This window comes from Lathamus discolor, chromosome 3, assembly GCF_037157495.1.
Source record: "Lathamus discolor isolate bLatDis1 chromosome 3, bLatDis1.hap1, whole genome shotgun sequence".
Lineage (NCBI taxonomy): Eukaryota > Metazoa > Chordata > Aves > Psittaciformes > Psittacidae > Lathamus > Lathamus discolor.
Genome location: NC_088886.1, coordinates 48,261,197 through 48,274,257, shown reverse-complemented (window position 1 = coordinate 48,274,257; position 13,061 = coordinate 48,261,197). Strand labels below are relative to the sequence as shown.

The window sequence follows — 13,061 nt, the reverse complement described above, 5'->3', positions numbered from 1 at the left end:
CAGTCTTGGGCACTAAAGGATCATCTAAATTGGGATCGCACAACAGACTGCAGATTGACAAAAGTACTTTAGAAATAATTAGTGCTAAAGATAGCTGTGACCCTAGAACATGAAGAGAAATGCTCCCATTACTGTTAATACTTGTGTGATGGACTCTTGTTTTAAATCCAGCCTGGTGGATTGAAGGCATAATCTGTTAGGGAATGTATTATCAAAAAAAAATATTCTACCTCAACAAGTACTGTGACTTGATCTCTTCGTTGCATATCTTTTTCCCTTTCCCTAGCCAAATTCATACACTTAAATGCTACTCTGATTTACTTACCGCGGCACGGCGGACATAAACAGGATGCGAAAGGTGCACATTATTAAGCAGGAACAAGATAGAATCCAAAGTGTAGTATTCCCTCGGTTGTCCCTCTTTCCCTGTCCTGTAAAATCATGAAACAAAGATTTTAACATTTAACCTCTCCATCTCTCTCACACACAATTTTTTAGCAAAGTTCTCTTTTCTTTCAAGATGAAAGTTCAGAAAGCAAGCAGTAAAATTATTACCAGGCTATTGCCAAACTAGTGAACCATCAATTGTGTTTAAGAGCAAAAGACATACTTTCTTGCAGCCTTGTTACTGAATGAATTATTAATATTGTCCAAAATAATCCAAAGTAAGAGCTGGATGGGTTACAAAACATACATGAAGCAAGACTTTGGAAAGCGTAAAAACACATGCTCCCACATCTCAAACATACTTATTCTGATTATCAAAGGAACTGTCTACCTTATTTGGGACAGCTACAGGAATGTAGAAATGGAAAAAAATAATTAATAAAAAAATCATATTACATGCTTTTCAGGTATAACGGGACAGAATTTCTACCCCTAGAGAAAACACAATGAAGAACTCTGAATACAATGAAGCTCCATGAAGTGTAGAGAACAAAAGGTTTGAAATGGTGCCAGAAGGTCAAAACCAGGAGCAGACAGAACCTAATTGCACACAAGACCACCAGAAGTGAAACAGACTACAAAATCACAACGAACTCCAATAATGAAGTCAGATAACTTCAGAGCAGCATAACATCAAGTTCAATCTCAGCTTCAAAAAGCTTGTTTGAAAGATGCCTTTTAAATCTAAGAAGGAATCTGTTGTGTGCAGCAATCTGAAAAGCAGAACAAAACCAACCACAACAAAAAACAATCCCACAAAACAAGGCTAAACAAAAACCGTAGTTTCAGCTTGCCTGCATGTGTGTCAAATGCAATTTCCCCTTCACATAAACATTCACCACTTCATGCTATTACCACAAGATGTTGTAGAAGAACCAATGCTTGTCCCCATTTCAGAACAAAACCTGCTCCCTAAATATTTTAACTCTCTGATCAGTTAAAATATTCCATCATATTCACAGCCGCCAGTGGGACCAGCAATTCCACTGCCCAGGCTGGAGATCTGTCAGATCCCAGCTCCAAGCAGGACAGGGCTCTGTGAGGCCCAGAATCCATCCCCAACTAGCCAGAGCAGACAGCTCACCTCAAAGCCTGAGGAAGTCAACCCACCAGAAAAACAGGACACAACTGTAGAATTTAAGACTGGCACTGAAATTCTACCAAACCAGAGATTTTAGGAAGAAATACCTTCATTAAAACTGTAAGAGTGTTTCCATCCAAGTACAGTAGCTTTACTCATAGCTCACCATCAGCATCAAAACATGCAACACAGAAGTGCCAACCTCACAGGCAAAAGGAAGAGGAAATTAGAAAAACTCAAACATCCTTGCATCTGAAAGAGTTATACAAACATATATCAAACGCAACAGAAGTGCAAGTCTCTCATCTCCATATTGTGTATATAATGCCACTACTGCTTTTCCTCCAATTACTTTTCTGAAATTATCTAGAATGGAAGTGTCCAATAACCTGTTCAGAACTTATTACTGTCAGTAAGATTGAAAACACTACTTTCATAATGATGCCTGAAAAAAAAAACAAAACATGAATAACATGCAGTAAAAAGTGGTTCCAAATATAAGGAGAATGCTAGAGTAAAGTATCTCTCCATCACTGTTCCTTCCTTCCAAGAACTTCCAAAACTTGCTGCAAAGGGTAGGCTGTGCATGTATGGCTTTTTGCTAAAGAGCAAAGGGAAGAGACATAGTATCTTTCACCCACTAAGAAGCCAAAAGCTGTCCTCACAATTACAGCCAACAGAACTGGATTCCTCAGCAAAGAACTGTTTGAGTATCTTAACGTTTCACTGCTATATTTGATGAGGTGATACCTAAACATACTCTGAGCACTGGTAAAACTGTAAGTTTAGTCCACATACACTTGGCTCTGAAGTGAAGCCTATGTCACATGATACAGTTGTCACTTCATTTTAAATCCAACATTTTAGATTATCTCGCTTCAGAATAACTCATTATTTCTTTGAAGTGTGCCATATCCATTGAACATTATATAAAAAGTCCATCTGGTCATCTATTCAAACTTTAGCAATATTTAGCAATAAATGGCATAAGTTAGAAAACAAGTACTGAACAGTTATCTACTAATTTGAAAATACAGTATTAGAAAGCTACAGGCACTGCCAAAGCTCAGCAGGGCACATCTGATACTTCATCACTTAAGACACACACACAAGAAATCCCCATGCTCATTACAGTTCTAAGAGGATGCTTTATTAGGAGGACAAGATATTGCACATTAAAGGGAAAGCATCAGATGGACCAGCAGTTGTATGCAAGGAGAAAATTTAAGTCTAAGCTGACATTTCAGCATAACTTTGAGCTCCTTTCAGATTTTCCAGATATAAAAAAACCCTCTCAACAAAAAAGAACTAAAAGCAAGCTGACCCAGAGGTTCACTTGCCTTGTTCAATTCACAAACATCTCAAGTAGCCAAACAAACTAATTCTCTTATTTCCTATATTCAGTAACAGCAGTATTTACCACAAAATCTTAAGATTCGGACCCTAAGAAGTCCAGTAGTTAGATTTTTGCTTTAACAGTTATTAAGAATTGCACCTCTTAAACAAACAAAACTCCAGCCTAAAAAAACTGAGAAAATGTTTACATAGTGCAAGAGGGAGTTTCACCTGCTCGTTTTTAACACCAGAAATTTATTTCCTGCTCATTTATTCCCCCTCAACCAGTCGGTGTCAGGAGTCCATTCACTTCTAACTGCTTTATTTCTTCTTTCACGTTTCAAAGCCTGCTTTCTTTCATGGATGAGACAGTAAACTTTAAAAACACAAGACAAGGCATGCAGGGTATCACACAAATTACTATATCCATGACCAGCTGCTCATTGGTTTAAAACTCAGCTGTACAAGCCTCTCTAATGGCTAAACAAAGCGAAGTTCCTCTGTTAGACTGATTGCTTCCTTCAGTTTTGAAACAGATGCTATAGTTTTCAAGGGACATTAGATCAAAACACACCAAATGCCTGATCATAGACCATCTAGCCTTCATGTGCCAGCAAGAGCACTCATACAATTACTATCTGGAGACTGACCTGGATTAAATTTAATTTCTGCCTCTTTTTTTTTCCTTCACCTCTGGGTTACTTTGAACTTGGCTGTTTCTCAGACCAATTCACTGCTTGGTTGACACTTGTGCTACCACAGAGAGAAGGCAGAGCAGGGCAGTGCTGCTGACTTCTGCCAGCTTAGCTGCTTAAGGAGCCACAGTCTTAAATGTCTAGTGGGACTACTACTTCTAATTCTAGCAGGGACAGAATGCCACCATGGCAGCTGGACTTGCATTAATCTCCCCAGACTGGCAGCTGAGATGCAATTACAGCAACCACACTGTTGACACCTAGAAGGGAAATCAAGATTTACTTCATGAAAGACTAAGCCATTAACAACTGCTCAGTGCAAGCATAGTTTGGATCCTGTCAAGTGACCTGAACATAAAAGTTCTTGGAAGTGTCCCTCATAAATCCTTGCATAAGTCTGGAAATTACATAAATTAAACAGCCTCTAAACTGTGGTGTCAAAGCTACTGAGTATGGCTTTCAACACCGGTCTCATTTTTGCAGTGTCTTCAATGTAATTAGACACAAATAATTCCACGGTGGTTCACAAGAAACGTGAATTGATAGTGGTCTGATCCTACCAAAAGTTCAGACACTAGTGTTTCTAAACCAAGTAGCTAACTAACTTACTTCACACAAGCCAAACAACAAAAAAACCTCCAAATCCTACAACACATCTGCCGGAAAGGCTGAGGACACAGATAGTATGAGGCTGGTATATCTGTTTCTCTGTTCCCTACAGAAAAGCAATGCAACTTGTCTCTCTGATAAACTATTACTGACTACTGCTTGGGAAAAATCAACTTGCAGCAAGGAAACCATCACAATTGTCTATAGGGTTGCTCAGCAAAAACAGAAGACTTTTCAAGAATTTGGAAACTTAACTTCTTATCCAAATATTTTTTTTCTTCAGTCCAGCTACCAGTATTCACCCCTCAGCCAGAAAAAGCAAATAAATCCAAAATGAGTTTCTGAAAGCTTGAACTAAGTAGTAAAATAGCACATTTCTAGTTTTAAACACAGTGCGATGTAAAATCAGTCTTACAATAAATCTGTCCATAAGTTAACTTCAACAAGAAGGTTTTTTTCTCAAACTAAAAGTCAGGATATTGGATCAATACTTAAATTCTTATCATAGCTATGAAAACTAAACAAAATAATCCCCGATTATAGACTTAAGTAGAAGGGTGGGGTTTTGTTTGAGAAATCTGCAGATTCTTCTGATTGTCCATCAGGCTTGACAGGACACTCATCAGTACCTCAAACATTCACTACCTGACACTTAACAATATCTATTTTTTTTTCTCTTGGGCTTAAAAGAGATTCATTGAATCCTTCTGTTATGACATTAAAAGCTATCAGCTGCTTGTTTTTAATTCAGAAGAATTGAGAAGAAAGGAGAATGAAAAGCTCTCTTGCATTGCAAGCAATACATACGATACCAGAAAATTCAACAGGTACTAAGACTCCTTTTCTAGAAGTTTTCTAAAAATAAGCATTTAACCTAATATAAACATTTAGCCAACAGAAATGGTGTCTCTGCTTGTTTATTATGATAAGAACAGCTTGCATTAGGTCCAGTGCAGGAATAAGCCTCAGCTCAGAGCAGCTGAGGAGGAATGCACCCCCATAGTTCAACAAGCCTGGCAGAGGACCACAGAGGGAGCCTCGATTTGGACCTCACTGACTTTCCCACAGCAGAGCAAAGCTCCAGGAAATGAAAAGTAGCCCGAATAAACTACAACAGTAAGTACATAATCTCTATTTTGCATACAGATAAAAAAAAACCTTGGAGAAGCTACCTCCTTTCATCTCATCGCGTAAGCCCGCAAGACCCAGCCCCGCTGCGACCCTCCAGTCTCCCCAGGTGACACGCAAAGGCCGAGAGCCAAGACAAGGCCGCACGGCGGACCCGCTGCTCTTCCGGCGCGGGGCAGGGGCATCGAGCGGGGTTCTGGGAACCTTCCCGAAAGGACCAGCGATACCTCCCTGACCTTCCGCGCTGCCAACAGCACAGGGGAAGGGTATGGCTCACCGCGACGCGCAGGGCACCAGTGGAGAGGGCGCTGGACACCCCACCGGGACACCGCGCCCAGGCGGAGAGGAAGCGCAGGGCCCTTATGAGGTCCCGAGTGGCCCTACCGGGAGGTGGCAGCCAGACCGCCCGCCCACCCCGCTCCCTACAAGGCAGCGGGAGACAACAGAAGGCAGGATCCCCCTCCCGGCTCCCCGGGCGCTCCCCCACAACTTCAGGGCAACTTCTTCCTCCGACCCGCGCCCGTCCCTTCCCGTGGCGAGCGGCCGCCCGCCGCCCGCCGTGGCCCCGCCGCTCACCCCCAGATGACATAGTTGGTCTTGACATTCTTGGGCCAGGAGAACTCGCCAAAAATCACCTCGTCCCCCTTCACCACAATCTCCTTCTTCTGCGTGTTGTACTGCCGCAGCACGCTCAGCACGTCCGCCATTTTCACTCCGCAGCCACCGGCCGCTGCCGCTCCGGCCCCTCTAACAGCCGCGCGAGGACCCCTCCTACAGGACCCAGGCTGCCCACTCAAGCGCCTGAGTAACACCACTACCTCCGCCGCCTCCAGGGGGCGACGCCGAACCGGTTGCCATGGAGCGACGCGACCCCGCCCTCAGGGTGGCACCGGGCTGATTTGGTTAAGGCCCCGCCCGCACCGTGTCTGATGCTGCGGTACAAATCCGGTTGAGGGTGGCGGAGTGCGGTCGTTATCGCCACGAGCGTAAAGGGAGTCAAAAGCATCGATGGCATAGGCTCTCCCAAAGCTATTGCCAACCGGCCACTCTGCACGCCGGGCCTACACCGGCCCTCTGTTGGGCAGCGGGAGCGTAACGGCCGCGGGGCGACGTCGCCCCTCACGGTCATGGTGCCCCCGCGCGGCAGCACTGTCACGGCCTCAGCGGCTGCGGGTACACCCGTATCCTCGTGAGGGGGATTGCGTGGGGCGCTGGGGGTCACGGCCGGTTCGAGGCCGCTGGTGTCGTGACGGGCAGAGTCCACACCGCACCGCGGGGTCGGGCAGGCGCAGAAAGCAGCACGCCTTTTCGGCGTCACGTTAGCAGCTGCAGCCCAGGCGCCCGCCTGTGCCACCCGCACGGCGGCTAGACAGCGCTTGGCCGGTGGCACCGAGCCAGCAGCGCCTCGAGACAATCTGGCAGGAGCTCCCGCAAGAAGGCGGCGTACGCACTTCAAATTGCAGGTCAGAAAGAAAAACATCTCGAACCTGGGTACAAAGGGGAGGAAATATAAGAGGAAGATATCTGCTTTATCAAACACAAAGGCGCAGCTTAATTCTGACAAGAATAAGCCGTTAAAACCCCACACAACAAAGTGACCAAGAAAACATTTATCGGCTCTGCAGCCTCACTGGAAGGACCCGTCGGCCGCTGGGCGTGCCCCGGCCGACGGCGCCTCCGGACCCCGGCAGCCTGCCGGGCAGCCCTACACCCTCTAAGAGGCGGCGCAGGGACCTGGGAGCGGTGTCGGACCGCTGTGAGGACTGCGGAGAAGCCCCACCCCTTCCTCTTGGCGGCCATGGCCCTGCAGGGGGCGTTGCGACGAGTGTTGTCGGGGCTGTGTCGCGGGCAGGTCGGTCGGTCTGTCAGTCGGTAGGTGCCACAGAGAACCGTCGGGGCCGGAGCTCTTCGCCGGCACCTTGGGCCTGGTACGGATCCTGTTTTGAGTCTTTCTGGCCTTTGAACGCGCGTTCTCCGAGGAGCAGCCCTCCTGCATCGGAATGGCAGGCACCGGGGCCGCCCGGACTGTGGCAGCGCGGGGGGGCTGCCGGTGTCGGGGCGCGCAGGCCTCGGAGGAGCACGTCTGTTGAACCTGCTCCACCGATGAAAACGAGAGTTCGTTTCCCTTAGAGTCGGGTGGTGAAGTGAGCACAGCCCGGTGCCGGATGTGGCACGTGTGTCTGTATTATCACCGGGGGGGGGGGGGGGAGGTATTTGTCTTATCGGGGCAGCCGGTTTGGTTATTTTTATAGTCTGCACCATCCATCTCTTCATTTTCATCTTCCTGCAGGCGTGTGAGAACTAGCAGCTGCAGAAAAATGACACATATAATGCAGAAATCACATTGACTGTTAGTACAAAGTCAACCTTTAATTCGTGAAATATAAAATGTGTCATTTGTTTGAAAGCTCAAGTATCTGACTTTAATTTCTCTTTAGTTTTAGAATGGGGAATGATCAGACTACTGTGGGATTGTCTAATGATGCCACTGTGAAGCAAATACAGGTAACATCATTAATTCTTCAACATTTCTGAAAGCCATAGTTACTTACTTAAAAGCTCTTCTGAGTTATACACAGAAATTCTGTAAATAGTTCTACATGTTCAAACTGATTCTTATGTTTAGTAAGTAATACTGCCAGCATTATTTATCTATCCACAGCCCTGGAACTTGATCTTCCTAGTATGCATCCAATTTACTCTCTACTCAGATTCAGTACTGCTATCAGTACTGGGGACTAAATCTCAGAAAATGACTGTCATTAAGTGAAGTTTAAGCATCTAAAGACTAAGTTGTTTCTTAAAGTAAACTTCCTGATAATAAATGACAACCTGAAATTACTTTGAATTTACAGTAAAGTAAAAAGGTGCGGTTGGACCGAAGTTCAATCCTTGGACTTGACCTCAGTGGCCTTCTCAGCGCAAACCACTGCTCTTCATAGCCAGTTTATAAGAAAATTGCAAGATCAGGAATTTAAGAGAAAGAACACTCTGTAGGGCATGAAGTACAATTTCCACAGGGACGGAAAAGAGAAATAACCCTTCTGTCATTCTGTTTGCCACCAGCACATCCTGCTTGCCTGATGGCCAGGGACAGCTGTACTAAATAGTTCAAGGAGATGCAGCTTGTTTGGCAGATTGTAGGAGGTCTGTGACTGCAGAGCTAAAGTGGGCTCAGGATTGGCACCATTGCGTGACAGTCACAACACATGCTTCTCAATCTCTCTTCTCCCTTTTGGAGTCAAGTCCAGCTCCGACACAGCTTCACAAGTGCCAGCAGTGCTACTCATAGCGATTGTTAATGTCAACTCTCCTCTGTTTCTCTGCTCCCACAAGATCATAGCATTCCTGAAAGTCAGATACTGCTCAGTTTTAACTGATTCCTGGTACTCTACTCAAAGAAAAGAGCATACTTTTAACTTAAAAGCTCAAGTCGAGCAAGAGAAGTCACTTTTATGTTCCATGTAGCTCTGCAAACTGCTAAAGTTGCATCTCACTGCTTACTGCACTTGTGCAAACACGCTGGGATCTGGCCAAGTGCATCTGAGCTTTTTTAGGTTAAAAGCCTGACTTTCTTAGTAGTCAGGTAGGATGCAATTTTTCTTCTGATGCAGAAGTATGAGATGCATCCCTAAAGGAGGTGTTAGGGCACCACAGAGGTTTCAAAACAGATGTAGGGTGGATATGTTTTACACTCGCCATAGAGGTGATGATATCTTTTTAACAGATGCCTTGATAGAGGAAGTTGCTGTTCTGCTCCTTGTTTTTAAAGAGTAATAGTTCATTCCTCACTTTTAAGATTCTTGTGGCTCTAGATTAGATTTAGGAGAAATTTAGAAGCTTAACTAGCTTTTTACTTTACCTTAAAAAGTGAGAAAAAAGTATAATGTTTTGGAAAATAATTCAAAAATAGCCAGCCATTGCTGTAGCATGGCTGGGAACTCCTCAGTTGTCCCTGTTTAAAAATACTTCAGAAAACTTTTTACAGAATAATTTTCCATTATTTGTTACTGTAATAGCAGACTTGTAACTTCTGCATTTGTTTTCATGACTGCTTGACACTGTTGAAATACACTGACTTAAAAAACAAAACACGCTGACTTCAACATTCTTTTGAGCATACAGGAGATTATTTCAGACAACTGTGTGGTGATTTTCTCCAAAACAACATGCTCCTACTGCAGAATGGCAAAAAAGCTTTTTGAGAGTATAAATGTGAATTATACAGCTGTGGAACTGGACATGAATACAAATGGAAGTCAGGTCCAAGACATTCTTGAGCAGATGACCGGTGGCAGAACCGTAAGTATATGTTCTTACATGTAACAAGCAAAGTAAGAACTTACACTACACTTGTTTCTCATGAGTTATGACCGTATCAAGTTCTTTGCTTTTTCAAGACACATAAACTTGGGTTTCAAGACACATAAACTTGGGATACAAGATCATACAAATTAAATACAGGGTCCTGCAGAAGAGTTCTGTACTGTCTCTGCCTATTGAGACCCTCACCCTGAGGGTGCCACTTTGAGATATCAGTCAGTTTTCATTTGTAAATACACCTTGTAATTTCTTAATTTTATATAGTCTCACTTGACTCAGTTATTTTAATACAATCTCCCATATAATGACTTTATGCCCCTTTTGAGGGGCATGTGAACAGTTTCCGATCTCTGTAAATATTACAGAAATGTATAAGGTGTACAGTAATATTAAATATGCATATGTAAGAACCCAACTGTTGTATGTCTACTACAGTCCATGTGAAGTCACTTAGGTTTTTATCTTTTATCCAGGTAACTAACATAGTTTTCATTTTCTTGATAGGTCCCAAGAGTGTTTGTTAATGGGTCTTTTGTTGGAGGTGCTACAGATACTCAAAGGCTTCATGAGGAAGGCAAACTGCTGCCTTTAATTTATCAGTGTCAGCTGAAAAGTAAAACCCGATCAGCCACTTAGCTTAGCTTAGTCTTCCTTTGTATAAACAGAATTTTAGGCAACTTAGAAGATCAGAGATACATGCTAAATCAGCTGGAATCAACAACTTCAAGCCATGGATTTCCAAATCATAGATCATTTTCTGACACAGATGCTTTATGGACCTGAGAAATTACATGCCTCAGCTTTCCTACAACCAAAATGGTGATCAGAACCACTATGTAACTCTCGGGGCTCTAAGTGTTACAAAGTGATGTCACTTTATTGCTGTTATAATGCTGATGCTATGTTTCAGAGAAGCATTAATTGTACAAGAGGAATCCTGTATTTTTTCTGCTGCAAATTAGTTTGCATTCTAGCCTTGTTCCAATGGTCAGTTTAATGGTTCTTTTAAAGTAAATTCTTCTCTGAATGTCAAATTGTAGTAATGATGAAAGTATGAAGCAAAATAAGCTTGTAGTGATGCTGTGTATGCATGTCTGCCTCCTCCATATCCATATGATATGATTCCATATCAGCATCTGATCATCTAGCTATGAAATTGTATGTCCAGTTGCAAGAGAAAAGGGAATAAAGATTCTTGCAGTGTTTGAGGGGTAGGAATTGTGTTTCATCTTTTTTGTGCGCTATGAAGTATCATTCAGAAATACGACAAAATACAGCTTCTAGGGGAGCTAGACAGCTCATTATCACTAAACTCTGCAACTACAACTTGAGTTATGATCAATCCAATGCTATTAGGAAACTTGAGACCAAGTCTAATATGCATAGAGTTTATTTAGTTCTTGAATTCTGCAGTCAGAATGCAGTTTACTAGCGATTTGAACTTGCAGTTAAATGCTTAAAACGTCTAAAATTAACAGTTTCAGTACAATGCAAATCGAAAGCCAGACCAATGCCAAGACTCTTGGTTATTTCAAGTTCATATACAAGTAGAAAGTTATATCCCATTCTTCAGTAAAAGGGACCATTACTACAGGTGCACAGTTTAGAATAAAAACATTAGTCAGTGAATTTTTACCCACTTCTTGTAAGACTCTTGTTTTTACCATTGCTTTCAGCACTGTATACACATAAGCTACTTTTTTCCCCCCAAGGGAGAAAAAAGGTCGCATTTATCTTCAACTCCAGATAACTAGGACTGTAAAAGTATTATTTAAATTTGACAGCTTCATTTTTGTGATGGGGGTTTTAAAGAAGTTTAAAACACATAATTTGTACAGTCTTTAGTATACAGTTGGCTGCACTGTGCATCTTTTAACATGTTAATCAGCTAATTAAACATGTAAGTGTTGGTTTCATCACTGTGGTTTACTGTATTTTCCGAGTTTCATCATTGCCTTATTAAAATTTTGTTTACAAGGACACTCTTATCATGGTGAACACACACAAACGTGCCTCTCTCCCTAAATATATACTTCTTAATAAAGCAATTTATTTTGCACATATGGCGGTAACTAAGTATTCTTTTTCTCTGTGTAGAATTCTTAGGCCAGTTAATGTTCTCTCAGATTAACAGTAATTTTGCATCTGAAACCTGGTAAGTCCATCATGTAAAAATTATAGTATACAAAGGATTTTTTCAGATACCTTTTCATTCTGCCCCCTGTTAAAGAAAACAAACAAAACCCAGAATACCAAGAAACCAGAAAGTCCCAAAACAGTAATCTAAAATAACCCTTTGAGTTCTAAGTTTCAGAAGTCCCAGGGCATTGTCACTTAAGCCAACACTCTACTCCAACTGATGAGAAAGGATGCTGTATGCCTGCAAATCCAAGTGAGTGCCCACTTGTTAAAGAAAATAGTCCTAAGGCACTCAAAGAGTTAATTATGTTTCTTTTTAGGCATATTAAGGCTCTGCATCCAAATAGTTTCATTTCTCATTAATTTTCTGACAATTCATAGAAAGTAGCAGCAAGACAGTGCCTTCATTACTGGTTGGCACAAAGCCATGACGTTTAATTTATTTAAACAAGATATGGCAGTTAAAGTGTGGTACTACTCTAGAAAAAGGAAAAAAAAAGGGGGGGGGGGAGGAGAGAATAAAAAAATAGTAATTTAAAATTCCTGTGGATTTTGTTGAGCATTGTCTCCAGGACAAAGCTGTTCATCTTAAAATAATGCTTGCTCTGGGATCTGAATATTAAAACTTATTTACTAAAAGAATCTGTACTTAAGACAAACCTGCTCATCCACTTTACATACCATGCTCCTAAAGAAGCCTGAAAAGCTGGAAAGATCAAATCATCAAACGAAGCAGATACAGCTGTGAATGTACCCATCTGTTGCTTCTTCATAGAGAATTATTTTTAAAGAGTAAAACTGCACTTTTATAGGAGAAGGTAATAGGAAAGCCATTTTATTTGTAACTAGTTGTGCTTAAGAAGCTTGTAACATTAGGAAAGCAGGTATTTATATTATTTGTTAATGAAGCGTTTGTAAAATTCTCAACATACCACATACATAAATGCAAATATATGTATTTAAACTCAGAATGAATACCTAAAGAAACCTCGCCTTACAGTATCAAAATTATAAATCCCAACGTAAGCACACATATTTAAAGACACCAAACCGTCTGCTGAAACTAGCTAATCTTACATCTTAGCTCAGAGCAGCACATCCCTAATACAGTCCTTGCGTTTTACTTTTTCCCCTGTAACTCTGACTCCGCAATTTTGTACACTGCACTGGACCATGGTAAGATAAAATTTCTACCATCCCAGCAATGAAGTTATTAAACCATCTTACTTACAGTGTGTTTGTCTACTGTGAGCTACAGCAAGTAGCAAAATAACCCCATAAACTAAGTAAATGCTTAAAAAAAA

General features: G+C 42.1%; 2 protein-coding genes across 2 annotated transcripts in view; one reads left to right on the top strand and one right to left on the bottom strand.

The window, feature by feature from the left end:
- The window catches only part of CDC73 (cell division cycle 73), a 110,756-nt gene extending 104,678 nt beyond the window's left edge, over positions 1 to 6,078 (bottom strand). The window contains exons 1-2 of the mRNA XM_065675056.1: positions 5,872 to 6,078; positions 326 to 431 (exon numbers count right to left, since the gene is read on the bottom strand). Of these exons, the coding sequence (XP_065531128.1) occupies positions 326 to 431; positions 5,872 to 6,002 (237 nt within the window). The 5' untranslated portion in view covers positions 6,003 to 6,078. The remainder of the gene's footprint in view (positions 1 to 325; positions 432 to 5,871) is intronic.
- A 344-nt stretch (positions 6,079 to 6,422) lies between these two features.
- Positions 6,423 to 11,679, top strand: GLRX2 (glutaredoxin 2). The gene is made up of 6 exons (XM_065670415.1): positions 6,423 to 6,476; positions 6,619 to 6,758; positions 6,921 to 7,223; positions 7,734 to 7,800; positions 9,421 to 9,597; positions 10,123 to 11,679. Exons 1-6 carry the CDS (start codon positions 6,423 to 6,425, stop codon positions 10,252 to 10,254), a joined length of 873 nt encoding a protein of 290 aa, XP_065526487.1. The 3' UTR covers positions 10,255 to 11,679.
- Positions 11,680 to 13,061: the final 1,382 nt, after the last annotated feature.